At 44.8% G+C, this 20,060-nt stretch overlaps 1 protein-coding gene across 16 annotated transcripts in view; it reads left to right on the top strand.

The window, feature by feature from the left end:
- Positions 1-20,060, top strand: part of nbeaa (neurobeachin a) — a 280,982-nt gene that overhangs the window by 78,662 nt on the left and 182,260 nt on the right. For all 16 annotated transcript variants that reach the window (XM_037547319.1, XM_037547326.1, XM_037547327.1 and 13 more), the window contains exon 2: positions 15,761-15,992. In XM_037547319.1, coding sequence (XP_037403216.1) covers positions 15,761-15,992 — 232 coding nt within the window. The remainder of the gene's footprint in view (positions 1-15,760; positions 15,993-20,060) is intronic.

The following is a 20,060-nucleotide window of genomic DNA, read 5'->3' as shown; positions in this document are numbered from 1 at the left end:
AATCCCTCAAAGATCTGAAGTGGAAGCAATTACGAACGGGACTTAAAGAAAGAGTGGGCATAATTCTGAGGTTGGTGGCAAACGAGGCGAGTCCATTGGTCTGCTTTTGAGTCGGATCGTGTTCCATCACTAATACACATTCCTGATCCGACAAATCGGCTGATTAACAAGTGGCCACTCTTGTGAAGTGGGTGGGTTGGAGCGGGAAAAATGTTAAAAGTACAAGGTATGAGTGGCACATTTCAGTACCGGGTTGGACACGTTCTTGTCCACTTTGACATTCAGTTTGCTGGGCTTTGGTTTGCAGACTACTCCGTCTGTTGTACATGATTGATAATATAGCTTTATCACTCTAGTTTGCAAGCTGAAGGCTACATAGCCAACAACAACAAAAAGGAAGGCGACACATTGTGGTTCTAAACCTCACGTGTCAAACACAAGGCCCATGGGCCAGATCAGGCCCGTCACACAACCCTGTCCGGTCCGCAAAAGTACTTTAATTTTCTTCTTAATATTAGCCCATTTCATAAGGTGCTGCACTACAGTCCCCAGCATGCACTGCCACTGAATGGGCTCTGACTCTCCTACCCCAATAGCAGCCTACAGGACAATGGTTAGACCAGAGAACTTGCCAATGAGCTGCTCCGCTCGCCCATCAATCATCCCGCTCTAGCAGTAAAGCCCCGCCCCCTGCTGCCCGAACCCCGTTTACTGTATAAAGGAAACACACAGGCGAGATTTCTTTGTTTTTTAGTGAAATCCCTCCTTCTACTGTCTAAAACTGAAGGAAAGGTCTGGTTCAGTGATTAGAGGCTATTTTAACTGCTCGTTTTTAGCCGTTGAGTTCCATTCACTCCCATTCATTGAGGACTCGCTCTTGGGCGCCCTCTGCTGTTCAGTAGGCCGGTTTTTGATATAACTGGGGAAATAGGAAGTGGCCGGGCTCCTTATAAACCAGCTCTGGTTACACCTCAATTCTACGCAATTCTGCACAACTCCAAACCAGTCATATCACCGAAAAGCATTCCAGCTGCAGTTCAACCAAGTCCTAATGAACTTATAGCGAAGGAAGGATTCCAGGTGTTTAGTAAAGCAAATAGGTGGGTTTAAAAGACTGACCACTTGGGGACATTTACACTTTGAATATTTCAAGATCTACTACAAGTGTCTGTATTTTACTGTGGAGGTTTTTGCATATTTTGAATAAACAGTGGTCAGTTCAGGTTAGAGCGCAACATCAGTCAAAAATAGTTTGTTTTTCTCTGGTCCACAGATATGTGGAGATTTTTTAAATATGGCACTTTTACTGGTTGGGTTTGACACCCCTGTTCTAAACCAAAGCTTATAGCCAGAAATAAGCAATTTTTAAAATTTTCCCTACAGTGTCTTCACATTTCTGTGCATGCTGAGCTCATTAAGTACAGTTTTCCTGACCTGGCCAGGGGGAGTTTTTTTTTCACCACCACTTATGTGGTGGACCCACGTTTTAGAACTACTGGAATAGTTTTTAGACTAAAAAATAAAACGGCTGCCTGTTGCTGTTGGGCCATATCGTGTGGTTCATGGACCCGCCGAGGTCATTCAAATGTCCTGGTTTACCAAACAGTAACACTGATAAAAGACACTCTAGAAAACCTCCAAATCTCTTTAATCTCCATCAGGAATATTACGTTTTGACACAAACACACAGGAAATGCTCACAGACCAATCACAGCATAGCAGCGGCTAATAAAACAACCATATTAGCACTGGTCCAGTGATGATTCGTTCATCCGTTTTCTGGACACAGTTTGTGCTTTTCTTATTTGAAAAATGGCATCTCTTTATTTTCAAAGACATTTACGCTAATTAATTAACTCCTTTGTCCATATGTCTGTCAGAATACCAAAAAAATGGCCTATTTCATCTCTAATCCTGGACATTGACACAAAAATCTGTTATACAGCTCAGAAATCCTATATGGGTGCGCTCCAGTGTGCCTCTACATGAGGTCAGAGAATCCAGCCTGAACCATGAGGCTCAGTGCTTCTGCCCTTGTTCTAGCTGTCCGTGGGAGGCTTTAGTGTTCCAGAACTCGCTCAGTCCGATGTTGAGCAGCGTGCCAACGTTGATGGAGCCCATGCCAGCTGTACCCCCCCCCCCACCCCCCCACCCCTCGTTTGGCAGCGGCATCTCTGAGTGGATTGCTAGACTTGCAGTTGCGTAATTAGATGCTCAGCGGTCCGCTGGAACAGGTCCGCTCACACCTCCGGCTCTTCCCACAGCTCCAGCTTTGCCTCTAATTATGCTGTTCATCAATCCTCAGGGCTAAAAGCACAGAGCGACTGGACGTGCAGCGCAATGATGGATTCGTATTGCTTTGTCAAGTGCGGTCATTAATTTGTTTGTAGAAAGACGGCTATTATTTTAACTCCTAACTCAGCTCTGCTCCCTCCAGTAAGCGGAAAGCATTATATGCATGGCCGGCTGTCCGGTTAAGGTTGGTTCAGCCAGTCCTGGGAGCCACAGGAGGCTGTCGGAAGCAGACTGCTGGCTTAATTGCTGGGGTTCAGATGTGTGCTTATGAGCCTGTGGATTCCTTTGACCTCCAGAGCAGATGGCAGCAGAGGGGAGAGGGAGAGAACCTGACATGCTCACATGAGCATCGCATCAGTCTTACAACGCATTTAGACTGAATCGAGGACTTGAGACAGTCGGAGAAGCCACCTCAGGCCACCTCAGCTACGAATGATTTAGACAAGTCTGCTTTTAAACATGCAAACTTGCCAAGCATCGATCTTGTCCTCGGTGATTGTTCCAAAACAGCGTTTCTGATGCCTTTATAAGTCTGTCCATGAAGTTCACTGCTTTGAGGAGATAAATACATTGTGAATGGTATCAACCTGAAACCTGTGGAAAATGGTCTGATCATGAGCTCTGACTTCCAACTTCTGAGATCAGTGCAGTCTAAGGCTACGTATACATTACAAGCGGTTCACCCTCGTTTAAGTCAGTGACTTAAATCTGTCATTAATGTGATGAACCGGCTCCTGAACTGACCCTCATGAGCTCCTCCTACTCAGTGACGTCACATGACTGAATCACTGCATCATCAGCACAAACTAACGAGCAGAACGAGCTTCTCTGAGAAGATCATTAACTCTGATCAGCTCTCAGCTTCATTATTAGAGCCAGACGGAGGAGAAAAAGGTGAGATGAGCTGCTTTTCCACCGTTTACAGGCTTTAACGTCTGTTCGGCTCTGTTGCCATGGTAACGCTGAACGATGCCGCAGCGCAGTGGAGAGAGTGCACGTGAATTCTGATCCAGAGCATCACATTAAGGTCACATGGCCACGAGTCGGATACGTATCCCATCTAGGACCACATATGAAAGGGACTTTGGTCGGATTTGAGAAGGTCTGATTTGTCCACGCAGCCCTGAAAACGCCAGATCTGAGTCGCATCAGGGCAGAAAATCGGATGTGTGTCGCTTCAGGCTGGAAATGAGAACGCAGCCTAATGCAGTGCTGCTTTTGGAGTCACAGCAAAACTGCATATAGAATAATGGATGTTATTTGAATGTTTGAGCTTCACCTGCCCATGTTTAAGCTAAAGTTACCATGGGGAGTCTGATGGCATCAAATCAGACACTGCAAGCCTTCTTGTAAAGCGACAAGGTTTCTGTAGTAAACATTGCTGTGTGGTTGAGCCATAACTGTCAGCACACCTGACCTGACTCACGAAGGCCGGTTGATGGAGGCAAGGAACAGCTGAAACTGTAGGGTAGAGCAGGATTAATAATGCTTACACACTGCTTTTCACCTAATGCACACTTCTCGATCGTGAGGTTTGCCTTCTGAAATAATTTTTGCTTTTTTGTTGTGTATCTTCCCCAAAGTCTTCGTATGAGTCACTGTGGGGAAGCACTGCTCTGTACGTACCGGGTTTTTGTCTCTGAACTACGTGCCAAGTGCAGCAGGCATGTGTTCCCAGTGAGATCACCTCTCTCGCTGTGTGTGGGAGGTGTGTGGGGTGACAGAATTAAAGGCCATAATTATTCAGAGTTATGGAACTGATTCATCGAACAAGAGCACCTTCAGAGTCTCCGTTCAGCAGCACGATAGAAAGACAAGCGAAGCATCTCTGTATCTGACTCTGTCTAAGGCTGCGCTCACACAGCAGGTAAAAGTGGCCCAAATCTGATCTTTTTCTTCATATGTGACACAGATGTGTGTCTGTGAATAGATAAACACACTGATTTCTCACATTTTCAATTCTGATTTGAGACGGTTTCATATGTGGTACTGAAATCCGATGCGTGTACGATCTGCAGCGGTGCGACTCCGTCTGAGCAGCCAGATCGGCATTCATGCAACTTTTACGTCAGTCCAGCTCAACATTCGCCATCATTTCGCACTGCTGAGACTCAAACATTGAGGCTGATGTTTCTGCACCAAATAAATTTGAAGAAACTTCTCACAACCGCTCTGTGTTCGAGGCTTCGAACAAAACAAAACTTTTAGAGAATCCGAGGATTTGAACCTAATAAGCGACCGCGCCCCCTATTTACGGCAAACTCGAACACGTTCTGGGTGATGAGCCCAGCTGTCAGTCAGTGAAGCATCATGATGGCTCCTGTGATGCTGGTGAAGATGAAGCTGATCCTCTGGCAGTGACTGGCGTTCCTTGGCGGTCGTGATTGTTTACCTCTGGATGAGCCGTGACGCAGCGTGACGCTCAGGTCTTTTGAGTCGGTTTAGGAGCTGATCTGTTCAGACTGTCGCATACAGACCACGTTTAAAAGATCATCTGAACAGACAAACAAAACAATCAGATTTGGAGAGAAAATCTGATTTGGGCCACCTGCTGTGTTGAACGCAGCCTAAAAGATTCCATATTATGAGAAAATCCTGTTGGGTTCTGTTGAGTGTGTTGGAGGTTTGTTGACCACTTCTAAATGAGCAGGGTGAGAGTGGATCAGCAGGGTGAGAGTGGATCAGCAGCCTGAGACTCTGCCAGTCACTAGCCGGATTTCTGTTCAAAGGTGGCAAATATTAAGCACATTTCCTGCAAAACGTTGGTAACAGAAAAGGCGAATAATCATAGTTTCCATCAACTATGCTTATGTACAAATTCCTGAAGATGATGTGACAAACCTATGAAGCAAGTGGAGCACATCACTCGTTCCTCGATGTGTCGGCTCACCGCTTTTTACATAGCAGCATGGGTGGAGAAACCTTAGCGTCATCACCCCTTAAAGCTGGTTTTAGGCTCGTATCTCTATTTTTGGAGATTTTTCCGTTTTTGACAGTTTGAAAATACCTGCTTTACATTGTACGTGAATTTCATGATGAATGGATCAATGTAAATGACTTCAAGTGACTTAGGAGGACGTCTGGTTCCATTGACTTACAGTTGTAGCTGTCCTTACTGAGGATGATTTGGCGCTTGTGGATTGAGAAAGTTTACTGTGTATGTTTTTATAATAGGCCACAACTTTGACCGCTTAGTCTGAGTTTTCAGGAAGCAGAAGTGGCATATGCCATGTCATATGCCCGTTATGAGTGGAGTGGAAACCATGCCTGCACTGCACAGGTGGCACATGTGCTGGTTGGATACTGGAGTGCATCCAAGAGTCTTGCTCAACAGCAAAGGTATTTGAACCTGAATGAACTCTTAGAGCAGTTTTGACAGGAGCTTTACAGTTACAGTCACAGCATTTGCTAGACGCTCTTATCCAGAGCGACTTACGATTGAATCTTTTTACACGGGTAGGCGAAGGTGGTGTTAGGAGTCTTGCTCAAGGACTTTTATTGGTATAGTGTAGGGTGATTACCCGGTTGGGGATTGAACCCAAGTCTAAGGCGTAGAAGGCAGAGGTGTTCAGTTCAGAGACGTCACAGTGGCGCATTTAAATACCCCGACCCGGTATGGCAGCCCCCCCTACAGTGGCTGTGTGTACATGCAAAGATTTTCGCCAATCCGATTGAATACAGTCGGTTTACAGATTCAGACTGAGGTGTTTTTGCTCACTCTGCTCAACAGTCTGATGAAAATCTTGGTTTACCTGCTCGCTACAAGTAATCCGATGCAGAATGACGCGCATGCGTGGAGCAGCGCTGAGAGTAACCGTTACCATGACAGCGAGCATCACGTGAGGTCCGGTTGGCACGAGATGAGTTTTTAATGGCTTTAAACTGACGTCCGGCTCCGAGAAACGTCCATCACGTGCACTTATAAAGGAAGACGTCGTGCTCTGAGACACAGAAGCTGGACGTCCGTCCCACCGTCGTCTTTTAAAGCTCACAGTATGAACCTCGTCTCCTCTGCAGACCAGTTTCTGCCGTGTTGACCGGTATAAACCGCGCATGCGCAGAATGTTCTTCCACCTTCCGATTGGAATGTAATCGGATTCAGGCGCAGCTATTATTATTCTATTTAACGGATTATTTCGAGGTTTACCCACCTCGTTCAATCGGATAGAAATTGTATTCCGAATGGCCTCAATCGGATTAGTCTATTCCTATTGAGGTGTTTACATGGACGTATTCTATTCCGATTGAGCTATTAGTCGGATTATTAACGGATCGTCAGGCTGCATGTAAACGTGGCTAGTGAGCCCACTTTATCCTCAGATATTATCCTCGAAATATTACAACTTTTCTCTCAAAGTCTGTTTTTATTTCTATTAACAGTGGTCCTAAAACCCCCTTGTGGACCCCCCCCTACAAAAATCAGATACTGTAAATTCACCATTCATTTATTTATGTTGTTGTTTACATACCCTATTTAGGAAAACCAACATGTGCTGTTGTTGCCCACCCAAATACTTCAAATGCCCACCCGAAGATGGCATCCTAGTAACACCTCTGCTGTGAGAGCAGGCCTGAGTGTGTTTGGTGCAGCATTACTGACGGCCTCTCTGTACAGCATCTCTCCTCCTTTCAGATCCCAAGATTTAAACCTTAAAAAGAAAAGCCAAAGCAGGGGGTCTTGGTTCCCTTTGCTTGTTCTGAACCCCCCCGAGGAATCTGTCTCTCTCTCTCTCTTTCATATTGCCCCTCCTTTGCATCATCCTCAGTGCGAATCCTCTGTAGCTGCATAGAATCTTCTGCGTCCGTGTGACGAGCCGCCGTAGGCCGAGACGCCGTCTGTCCGAATCGGCACCACAGAATTGCCGGTACAGTGTGCAGGGAGGCTGAGCAGCATGTAGCTCCTTGAATACTGACAGCTTTGCAGATCCATCACTTGTGCCTGCCTAGTGTTTACCTCTTTAGGCATGCGCTCCAAATGTACACGCATCCTACCGTAGGTTGTACAAGAGACGGTTGCCTGGCAACATCACATTAAACATCGAATGGACGGTTATTTTCTGCCTCTGAGCGCACCCCCTCACCATCCTCTGTGGCCTACGCTGACGAACCACTGTTATTCAAGAGCTGCTTCGAAACGGCCACATCTTCTTAAAGATCCCCCACATACAGAAGCAGAAATAAAGCTGTCTAAATATTAGCATAAAGCCAGGGATGTTCACATGTCCTAATTGGGATTCTCGAAGGAAAAGTGGAAATTCAATACGGGGAGAATTAATTCTTCCACTGCAGCTCAATACCGTGAGGCTTTGGCCTAATTTCAGCTAATGGATTCCGCATGCTAAGGATCGTTGGCTGTGAGATGGCCTGCTGTAAGCATGGGCTTTCGATCTGCCCCCTCGCGATCCGGTCTCCATCTGACGCTTGGACGCAGGGCCAGTCAAAAGTTTAGACACGTGCAATCAGTTTTTTGCTTTTAGAACTACAGTGAAGACATTAAAGCTGCTGTCACACAACCACAGGATGGGCTCAAAGGCATTAACAGGCCCTGAAATCAGACAAACTAACTTTGTTTTGACCATGTTTCCAAATTAAGAGCTGCAGCTGCCTTTATAGCTACACTCTTATAAATATAGCTCTTCATGGTTCTTAAAAATGGTTCTTTAGTAAGGACAGTCGTTCTATACAGAACCATGAACGCTCAGTGCCCCATGTGCATGTGTAAAGTTCTCTGAGTGGTGAATCGGTTCTTCAGAGTGGAGAATGTGGTTCTGTACAGCATCAAAAAGGGTTCTGCTGTCGTCACTTTGCTGCTTGTTGATGTCGAGCTTATAACAATAGAAGATTTGGTCCTACAGAGAACTCTCTTCAAAAAGGTTCTATACCGAACCACATACAGCACGTTCTCCATCAATCTGAAGAACCATTTCAGCATGAAGAGAACTCTAACGCATGCAAAAGGGATTCTTTATGGTTCTATGCAGAACCACTGAAGAACCCTTGAAGAGCCGTCTTTATTCAGTGTGTACATCAGCAAAAACGTTCTCAGGTTTATGAGGGGAAACGGAACCTAATAAGGGTTTGTGAGCTGCCTGTAGGTGAGTTGGACCAATCAGAGGCAGCCAAACCTCCACGAGTTGTGACATCACAACCACAGCTTACTGGCAGTTTGACCCGCTGCGTTCAGGGGTCGAGCCTCAAGACAGAAAAGGTGGATGTTCTGGTCTTCATGGCCAAATAAATCGGGTGTGAACCTCAATTTAAACAAAAAAAATCAGTTTTTCCACAGATCGTTCAGCCCTACTAGACGTACATTTCGAGCTTTTGAGCGATTTAAGCAGAAGCCTGCAGATCAGAATGTTTTTAAGATTATTTAGAGCTAAAATCAGTTCTTAAGTCAGTTCTTAAGTCAGTACTAAAGCCAGACATCTCGCCGAGCTACCTGTACAGGCACGACAACTCAGAGGAGCAGGATGCAGAAAGAGGGATCATACGGACTAAGAGGGAGTTTAAGGGTGGCTTATTCAGTGTTGGTGCTGCCGTTCGACTCCCTTATATTCATCTTATTACGTGCTTGAGTAATGCCCGCTCTTAAGCCCTCGCATGATGTGCTTCATTTGCCTGCTGTTGTTTTTCAGCTGGGATACCCGAGCAAATCAGATTTCTCTTTCCCTCCCTCATCCATTGGATTCTGTTGATCGGCTCATTTGGAGATTAATTAGCTCATTTCCAAAAACAGAGCAGCGGCGGCCTGACTGGGACGTATCTGATTATTTGGGGAGGCCGGCTGGCTTGGCGGATGAACGTGACAACTGCTGTTTCTCTGGAGTGTGTTGCTTCTTTTGGCATGGATCAGAGCATATGGCGTGTTAGCACACTGAACTCCACTAGGTGTTTCTAGGTTTCATCTCTTCTCCGCACTGTTAGGAATGAAGCTTCTGTTCAGGAACGTTTTTCCTTCATCAAGGTACCAACAGTGTAGATGTTCCTCAAAGCTCCAGCAGTGGGTTTAAGGTCTGATTGTGGAGCTTAAATCAGGTCCTCCAGGTGAAAAGTTGGTATTTGTTCCTTTTCATAACCGAATGTTTTAAAACAGAGCAGTAGAGTAAAAGCCTGGAGGCGAGGCGAGGCAGGGTGTGTGGAGTCAGTCCAGCTTAGAACATCATTTCAGTGGATTATGGTTCAGTTATGTTCCCTGACTAAAGGGACCGAGATGGAGCCTTGAGGGTTCCCCAGAGACAGTCTAGTACCTTTATATCTCAGAGTGAAGATAAGAGGCCTTTATTTGTTCCACATACATGTGATTGTGTTTACACGTCCGTTTTCCCACCTTTTTTTCCGAAGAATTGTTTTTTGTTACTATGCCTTTAAGAATGCCATACACTATATTTCCAAAAGTGTTCAGTCACCCATCCGAATCACTGAACTCAGGTGTTCCAGTCACTTCCATGGCCACAGGTGTATAAAGCCGAGCCCCTAGGCCTGCAGACTGCTTCTACAGACATTAGTGAAAGAATGGGTCGCTCTCAGGAGCTCAGAGAATTCCAGCGTGGTGCCGTGATCGGACGCCACTAAATATTCCACAGTCCACTGTCAGTGGGATTATAACAAAGTGGAAGCGATTGGGAACGACAGCAGCTCAGCCACGAAGTGGTCGGCCACGTAAAATGACAGAGCGGTCAGCGGATGCTGAGGGGCATAGAGCGCAGAGGTCACCGACTTTCTGCAGAGTCAATCACTACAGACCTCCAAACTTCATGTGGCCTTCAGATCAGCTCAAGAACAGCGTAGAGAGCTTCATGGAATGGGTTTCCATGGCCGAGCAGCTGCATCCAAGCCTTACATCACCAAGCGCAGTGCAAAGCGTGGAATGAAGTGGTGTAAAGCGCCGCCACTGGACTCTAGAGCAGTGGAGACGTGTTCTCTGGAGTGACCAATCACACTCGTTAGGACTGATCCATCCGTTTGACCAATAGGCTACTAAGGAGGAGTCTTCATAGGACAGTCCTACTGAGGACCCGCCCTCCCTCGGCTGCAGCCCAAGCTTTGAATGGCAGTTTATATCATGTTTCAAACTCCCTGCTTCAGCGCACCTGAAACAAATCTGTAGGTAATTACGAAGCCCTTCAGTCAAGAGTGATTAAATAGGGAAGCGACAGTGTTGAGGCGCCCAAGAATGTTCTCTTCAAAGCTGGAAGAGTTTTGTTGGGCAAGTACTGTGTTTACTGGATTAATCCCATCTCAGGAAGGGCTGCGATGAAGTCTGGCATCACTCAGAAAGCCGCTGTGCAGCGTGAGGTGCTGGTGAGAAATAAGTGCTTTTAAAAGAAGACGGCTCCCCTTTTATGCGAGTTATCTGAACCAAGCAGCATGTGTAGGAGGTAAACAAGTGTGCTGTGATCCTCCGTCCTTGTGTGCCGAGCTCTCGTTGATTCAGAACTGTAGGATTTCTGTGTGGAAGCGTGTATGTATGTACATATGTTAGCTTCCAGTAGCCTGAGGTTATGTTTTATTCAGGATTATCGTTGCATTTGAAGCTTTTACATGAATTTCTGCGCCTTCTCAAGAATATTCTGCCTCGTTTAGAAGCGCTGTGCTTGCGCGTCGTGCTGTATTATAACCTTTTCACCGTACTGTTAACTTTTAATTCCCTTTTAGAGTTCACGCAGCCGTCTCACCCAGTGCCAGGTATTGATTAGTGAGCATCTAACAATTAATCTTCCATGTACTAATGGCCACTGGGAGTAATGTAGCAGCAGAAATCTATAGCTGTGGTCATCCTTGGCCTCCCTTGCTGCAGGCTGATATGGATGTTAGCCAGCGGGGTGATGGCCGGTCGCACCCTGTCTCACTATTGCTCTCAAACATACAGTCAGAGGTGATGGCCTCTCTAGCTCACACACATATATATATATATAAAATGTATAACACACCCACCTTGTAGATGTAAAGTCAGAGACGACAGCTCATCTGCTGCTGCACAGTTTGTGTTGGTCATCCTCTAGTCCTTCATCAGTGGTCACAGGACGCTGCTGGCTGGATATTTTGGTTGGTGGACTATTCTCGATCCAGCAGTGACACTGAGGTGTTTAACTCCAGCAGCGCTGCTGTGTCTGATCCACTCAGACCAGCGCAACACACTATTACCTGCTCTGTGAGACCACCTGACCACTGAAGAACAGGGTAACAGAGTATCAGAGAAACAGATGGACTACAGTCTGTAACTGTAGAACTACAGAGTGCAGCTATACGGTCAGTGGAGCTGATAAAGTGGACAGTGAGCGCAGAAACAGGGAGGCGGTCATGATGTTCTGCCTGACCGGTGTATGTAGAAAATATAAAGACTAACAGTTCAGTGAAACACAGCGTTTTGGTATTTGTGGGGATGTCATGTATTTCGGAGTAGGGCCTGGACGTGAGGGCGTCGCCGGTGCTCTGCTGTTAAGAGTGTAGAGGCGGTGCCGCTGTATCAGTAACTAGGCCAAGTGTTCTAGCTAACGTTCACTACATCCGGAAACAATGAACATCCATTTATCTGGCAAATAACATGTTGGCAGCTCATCCACTGGTGAGAGAATAGCCCCCCCCCCGCAACTCTGGCAAACCGACTTCCCAGTTCTCTAGAGTTATCCCGATATCCTCTTTATGGGCTCCCACGGACACTTCAGCATCAAAATGAGTCTGAATGCACATCCTGGTCTGTCAGTACTCCTAGAACACCCAACAGCTGCATGCGTCATTGAAAAGGACAGAGAATGGGTTTAATAGTCTTCACATCCTGTTATTACATATTTTGCCGTATAGTTCTCCTCTATTCCTTCAATATATTATCAATATATTAAAGTTTTACAGACTCACTCTGATCTTACTGTACATCTTCTATTCATATCCTGAGTAACCTGTATCAGTGTTCTGTCCCCTGAGAACCTGCATCTCATTTATTATCTACCTTTATCCTCACACACGGAAATGTGAACAGCACATTTCATAACTTACAGTACAATTGTACATTGGAAATAGTGCCGTACCAGTGTATATTGTGTATATTGTGTATATATTTAGTGTCTGTGTGTATATTTATTTTTTTGTTACACTCACACACACACGCGCGCGCGCGCGCACACACACACACACTGACTGCTGTTATCAGAACAAAACCTTGTATCTTAAATAAAACAGTAACTTTACAGGAGAAAGAAAAAACATACATTACTTTCAATGGATGTCAGTGGAATCAGAACCCCCCCCCCAAGTCATTTTTGGTTCATTCATCATGAAATTTACACACAATATAAAGGCCAACATGCATTTTTAAATTATGTTAAAAACCAAAAATTGCCAAAAATAATGGAGATACAAGGTTTTGTCCCGACTGCAAAGATATACAGAGTGAGTCAAAACTCACATTTTATTTTATTTTTGATGCTGTCAGAAGCCACGATGCGGTGCTGAAGGCGGTGTTTGTTGTGGATTTTCTCAGCGTAAAAAATCAAATCAAACTTGTCCTGCATATTTATATAAATATACACACTCACCAGCCACTTTATTAGGTACACATTAGGTACATAAAGTCTAAGACCTGTTCAGCTGCTTGTTAACTCAAATAGCTGATCAGCCAATCACACGGCCGCAACTCACTGCATTTAGGCGTGTAGAGGTGGTCAGGACGACTTGCTGAAGTGCAGACCGAGCATCAGAACGGGGAAGAAAGGGGATTTAAGGGACTTTGAACGTGGCGTGGTTGTTGGTGCCAGACGGGCTGGTCTGAGTATTTCAGAAACTGCTGATCTGCTGGGATTTTCACGCACAACCATCTCTAGGGTTTACAGAGAACGGTCCGAAAAAGAGGAAATATCCAGTGAGCGGTCAGTTGTGTGGACGAAAATGCCTTGTTGATGTGAGAGGTCAGAGGAGAATGGGCAGACTGGTTCCAGATGATAGAAAGGCAACAGGAACTCAAATAACCAACCAGAATCTCTGAGGAACGTTTCCAACACCTTGTTGAAAGTCTGACAAGAAGAATTAAGACAGTTCTGAAGGAAAAAGGGGGTCCAGCCTTTTACTGTACCTAATAAAGTGGCATGTGTGTGTATATAATTTTTTTTTCTACAAGGGGGCTACACACCTAAGATTTTCCCTCGCTTTGTATTGATTAGTTTGTGTTTGGTTATTGGTGGTTATTGCCTAGACATTCTGTACCGGTGGATCTCTGGTAATGACCATCCTTAGTAGCTGCTCAAGGTCAGCAGCGGGCACTGACTGCTGCCTCGTGTAATTGATGTTCTAACCGGTCAGTGGAAGGTTTCATCCTGCTGCTCTGTATTGGCAGAAGCTTAAAGATTTCATCCGTGATTAATGTTGGGACGCAGTCTGGAAGCTCTAGGGAAGCAGAGGCAATTCCGCGGCGTTCCTTTTTTGCTGCAGCGTCATTTATGGGCGATTGGAGCTTTTATTCCACATGTCCACCTTGTTTACCCCGAGGTTCAGGGGTTTTGCATCAGAGCTGGCCAATTTCATGCCTGTTGAGCTACTAGAGCGACGCCATTGATTACCGCTCTCTGCGGGGCGGCGGTTCCGATTGGTCTCTGCTTCCCCGCGTTCCTCGCTGCTCTGTCAGACAGGAGGTTTATGTGTCATTGCCAGCCCTGAATGAGGCTCTCAAACGGCGGTCAGGGTTGATCAGGCCCCGAGGCCTCGCCAGTTAGCGTCTTTCCAACATGACTAAATAGGTGCTAGAGCTGAAGGTTTCAGGTGGTTCCAGATAGACTTTATGTGGCTTCTGACAAAAATCCATAAAGTAGTTTATGTAAGAAAGAAATAAATAAATTAAAACAAGCCTTGTAGCTTGAATTTTGTTTGAATTTTGTTTAAATTTTTTTACAGATAGGAGACGAGAAACCACACAGGCAGGTCTGTCTGAGATCTGGAGCCGTTTGCTTCATGCCAACTGGTGGAGTTTAAGCTTCCATCAGTTTTTGGCTACATTAGATCTCAGATTCTCCGTCTAGAATTTAGAATCACTAAATGCAGTTCGTCACTGTTTGTTCACACAGTGTGGAATTAGACCTCCGCATTTAACCCGTCCGTGCAGTGAAACACCCTCATACACACACTAGGGGGCAGTGAGCACACTTGCCCGGAGCAGTGGGCAGCCCTATCCGCAGCACCCGGGGAGCAACTGGGGGTTAGGTGTCTTGCTCAAGGGCACTTCAGTCAGGGACCATCAGCCGAGGGCGACCTTCCGGTCACAGGGCTGGTTCCCTGACCTCCAGCCCACGACTGCCCCCAAACTGTGTACCTGTAGGAGCAGCTGAGACTGTGTGGCGAGCTTTTAGCTTTTAATCCTTTTTGTCTTGATCTCAGTAAATTTCCACCAGTAGAAATGTAATTCTTACTAGGCAAAAGTTTATTTTTTACTAGTTCTAATTCATGAAACCCCCTGTTTATTTTAATGGGGGAAACATTTTCACTAGTAAGAATGTAGACATTTCACATGTCAATATAGATCTTCATATCAAAAATTAAATATTTACTGGTAAAAAATACAAACTACAAATTTCAACATTTGATTTTTACTAGTAATAACAAATTTCATGTGTACAATGTGTACAAAATACAATTTTACTAGTTCTACTTGAATTATTGCTTCATATTACTCGATTATTATTATTATTTCACAAGTAAAAATTTAGTTTTTGGTATCAAGAATTACGTTTTTACTTATTAGGAGTCACATTTTCACATGTAAGTTGAATTCCTGAAATCAAAAGGATTAAAAGCTGAAACGGCTTGCCGTAAGACCGGCTGTTAGCGTGGGAATAATGCAGTTATTGGTTAAATTTGAGACTCAAATTCTGCTAGAACTCGTTAAATTCTATAAAAAACTGAAATCAGGCACAGATGCTGTACTGAACGTCTTGCTGGCTGATCTGAAGCTGCGTCCCTAAACATTTACATCTGTACTTTACCTTCAGCACTGATGCCTGTGATTCTAATGGTACTGCCCTGTTTTTACATATTATTTGTGCGCTTGTATGTTGTTTGGGACGCAGCCAAGTGCAACTGGAAATCTCGTTCGTTTAGATTTCAGCAATAAATCAAGCGAACCACTCAACAGCCCTGGTTAATAAGCTTTAAAGTTTAGTAGTGAAGTGAGTATTTTGTGATTTACTGCTTTTGCTGGATTATTTATGGGACCTGAGTGAACCTGATGATGTTTACCCAAATGGTGGAGGTGTGATTTTGTCATCTGAATGCTGTAAATACTCGATTTTGTGGTAAAACTGATGGTTGTCCTGTGAGAGAGAGGAGGATCCACCCTCACTGTAGTGTTTGTTGTCCTTCATGCAGTTTTAGTGCTGTATTAGCTCCAGTCTGTTCAGTGTGACGTCGTTGCTCCGAATCATTTCTTTGAAATTTATTTCCCGAAGGCTTTTCTTGACCCCTGCTTGTTCCCTCTCGTCCTCAGCTGGTGGGCGGCGAATTCGACCTGGAGATGAACTTCATCATCCAGGACGCGGAGAGCATCACCTGCATGGTGGAGCTGCTCGAGCACTGCGATGTGACGTGCCAGGCGGAGATCTGGAGCATGTTCACGGCGATCCTGCGCAAGAGCGTGCGCAACCTGCAGACCAGCACCGAGGTGGGCCTCATCCAGCAGGTGCTGCAGAAGATGAGCTCCGTCGACGACATGATCGCAGGTATGAGCCACCAAACGGATCTTCAGCCGAGCAGAAAGCACGGACAAACACGGTGCTGCTCAGTTCAGCCAGAACTCTACCATAGCAAACAGCGTCAGATGAAAAAATAGTGCGATTAAATATTCCAAAATATTCATCAGCAGATTGGCTCAGTAACAAGAAATATGACGATAATTAAAGGGAAAAGGAAATGCCGTTAATTACTACTGTGGTTTTAAATCTTCATTTGTTCACTAGTTTATTAACATGAATAAAATAATCCGAGTCATTTGTGCACATGGTAATCCAGGACAACAGTGGATGTACTCGTCTTGCTCTTCTGCACATCAGTGTAAACAAATACTATATACATAATATACATCTTACATTAATGCTACTAACTGTATTACTAACACCCAAAATGAGGAATACAAACGTCTCGTACTCTCCAGTAATACAGGGTAAAGTGTGAATGTTAAATGTGATATTTCAGAAAAATAACCACTTATTTACTAGTATAATTTAATAGTTTTGATAATTTCACATTTTATTCTTTGCAGTCATTTTAATTGTGGCTTCCAAAACACACTCGGTCATGTTCTCCATAACGTTCATACTCCATAAGCTCCATTCAGAAGCTGGGCGTCGTGTGAGGCTGTAGCTCTTCTCTCCAGTCTAATAGACGGTGACGTCATTTTAAACCCTTATAATAAAAGAAGCTGACCTTATTTTTGGCGGTATGTGTGATCATAAAACACATTCTGTTTATTTGAGGGGCTGCAGTTTCCCTCTGGGATCAAAAAGGATTCTGATTTTACAAAAATAAAAAAATAAAATAAAAATTTACATTTTATTTAATGCAGTTACTGAATAATTTGCGTTAAGATTTGGTCACGAAAATTCAGATGGACAAACCGAAACATACCTTGGAGAATAAAAGGTCATATTAAAACATCTCTATAAATCTGTGGGCCAGCTGTGTTTTTAATCTTAGTTTTATTTTTACTTTAACATATTGCCATGAATGGGCCATTGTTTATTCAAAATATGCCAAACCTTCAACAGAATAATAGGCATTAAATACTTACTCAAAAGTATTTCTAAGTAAAAAGTTTTACTAAATGTTTTAGGTAGTTTTTTAACTTTTTAGGTAGTTTCTTAAAACTGTCTATTTGCTTGATCTGGACCCCAGGCATCTCTTTGTGTGAACACTGGCCCAGAGATAGTTGTTGGGGGTCAGAACACACACTATGTTGCAGTGCATGCTGGGGACTGTAGTGCATCTCAGGGTGAAAAATTATTATGCGGGCCGAATGGGACCGTGTCACGGGCCTGACTCGGTCCGCAGTGTGGTCAGTAGGGGGGTCAGCGCACTCCACTCAAACGCCCCCTATGAGAACAGCTGTCACTTCATTGGCTCCCTACTGAAACATCTGCATGAATTAGGCTGCATGTTAATATGTAAATGAGCTACTGGTAGGCGGGGACTTGAGGCTGATTTATCACGTTCACTCAAATCTCTTAATTACACAACTTTGGGTCTTGGTGTTGTCCTTGACCGTACAGTCAGTTGAGACTTTTTCATTTTGTTTACTTTAAAACACAAAACAGCCATTTCCCCTTCTTTTCACAGAATACATCAAATGCATCTTCAGCCTGTTTTGGTGGAACATTTTGCTTAGTAGTGATGAAAACTACTAAATGTCTCGCTGGAACACTAGAACACTGGTACTGATGTAGACAGTTCCAGACATAATTTGGAACGGCAAGCAGTGGAGAGTGAGTTAGTCCCAGATAGATAAACACACAGACAGACAGATAGGTAGATACTTTATTGATCCCGAAGGAAATTTAGCAGCCAGCATCAGTCACACAGCACAGGACAGTAATCGTAATAAGGGTGAAACAATATAACAGGAAGAACTGGAAAAGCGCATTTTCTGAAGGAAACACGGAATGGTTGCACACAATGTCCCAGGTTACCTAAAGTGTTGCTAGGCAGTTGCTATGGTATCCCATGCCATTACTAAATTCCTGATGGGCAATTACCTTGGAAAATGAATAGGAATCTATGGGAGGAACGAGGGATGAAAAAACGACACACAGATGAGTGCGGGTCGGTGTGGCTGCAGGTTACAGTTCAGGGATCAGCCCGGAGTAAGTACGTGTTTTGATGTCTGTCGGTCAAAGGAAAAAACAGGGCTGGGGCAAAATAAGACTCCATAGGAGGAACAAGGGATGAAAAAGACACAAAGAGGAGTGCAGGTCAGTGCGACTGTGGATTAGAGCTTGAGGACCTGCCCTGAGTAAGTACTTGTAATTTGGTGGTTGTCAGGCAGAAGACAGATCGAGTCTTTGTTGGGTTAGAAAATGAATGGGACTCTATGGGAGGAACGAAGGATGAGAAAACGACAAATAGAGGAGTGCGGGTCAGTAAGGTGGTGTACATGGGGCAGTCATGGGCTGGAGGTTAGAGAACCGGCCCTGTGACCGGAAGGTTGCCAGTTTGATCCCCTGAGCCCACAGTACATGACTGAGGAGTCTTTGAGCAAGACACCTAACACCCAACTGCTCCCTGGGCGCTGTGGATAGGGCTGCCCACCACTCTCGGCAAGTGTGCTCACTGCCCCCTAGTGTGTGTGTGTGTGTGTGTGTGTGTGTGTGTGTGTGTGTGTGTGTGTGTGCTCACTAGTGTGTATGTGTTGTTTCACTGCACAGATGAGTTAAATGTGGGGTTGAAATTTCCCCGTTGTGGGACTAATAAGGGTCACTTAAACTTAATCTAATATTAATCTAAATATGGAGGCCACAACAGATCAGTCATGTGACTGAAACCGTAGGATGTAGCGTAGCTTGTTGGTTCTATGCTGTGTTCTCACTAATCTAATTACGTTACTCTGGCTCTGTGCACGAGGTAATGTAGTCACTGGAATTCAGTGGAGTGGTTTTGACACTGCCGTCCGGTACCGCGCTGTGCAGTTGTATTATCCACCAAAATATACAGTGTCAGAAATTCTGAGACTCAGCCTTTTTTAAAATGCTGATGTCAGTAGTAATAGAATTAGTCTATTAACGTACTGAAGCGTGCCCTCTAGAACAGGGCTGGTTCCCTGAGCAGTACCCCAAATACTGACCTGAGGAGCACTTTGAGACACACCCGAAGTGTTGAGAAGTTTTTCTGGCTTATAAACCTGTGAGCAGTGGCTAAACTTCGCAGTAAAACCCTCTGAAATGTTTAATGTGTGGGTCGCTGTGTGTAATCAGTCATGGGTCAAGCTTCATCAAAATAAAAGTGCTTTTCGTAAAAGAACAGGAGCTTTTGATGTTTCTGCATGTTGTTCCCTGTTTTCTCGAGTCCTCTATGCTTTTTCTCAATTACGGCCGAAAAGGCCGGCCGCGGTTTCTCTCCACGCCGCTCGTAATGTGCTCCCGTGACCAATATGTCTGTATAATTACGCACAGCGGACCGTGCAATTCGGCTAATGCGGACCTAATGTGTAAAATCGCCTCTGTAAGCATGTTTGGGAGAGAGTCTCCTCTCTGTGTCCTGACGGATCTACGGAGGAGACCAGTTCTCTTACTCTTTACATACGGCCGACTGATGCCTGTGCGCTCTAAAGCAGGTCGGGCCTCAGCAGAACCACAATATAGAAAGTTTAATCCGGTATTTTTATGTTAGGGTGGATAAAACAGCCGCACAGTTCAGGCTTTAAGTGAAGGTTATTACTACTGCTTTACTGTTTGGAAGCCCTGATGCACCACATCTACGACCACCTCATAACACCTGAACTCTGCATCGCTGCACCACAGCGTGAAAACCCCTTGTGCTCTTAATGGAATCATCTTAGACTCTAATGCTGCTCGCCTGGAGCACTGAGTGTTCTGATGAGGGAAGAACCCGGTTCTGTTTAAACTGAGGGGCTTATGTTCTTAACTAGAACCAGGCTGGTCAGCTCGCTGGGCCAACAGCCTAAACAGCTCCATCATTAACATCACAGGCCTGAAAGCGCTGACGGTCTGATTTACTGTAAAACTCCAGTATAAAAGTCTAAAAAACGTCACTTGAATGTTTTACACACTTCAGATGTT

This window comes from Pygocentrus nattereri, chromosome 18, assembly GCF_015220715.1.
Source record: "Pygocentrus nattereri isolate fPygNat1 chromosome 18, fPygNat1.pri, whole genome shotgun sequence".
NCBI classification, from domain to species: Eukaryota; Metazoa; Chordata; class Actinopteri; order Characiformes; family Serrasalmidae; genus Pygocentrus; species Pygocentrus nattereri.
Note: the sequence above shows the minus strand (reverse complement) of the source record. Positions and strands in the feature narration are given on the sequence as shown.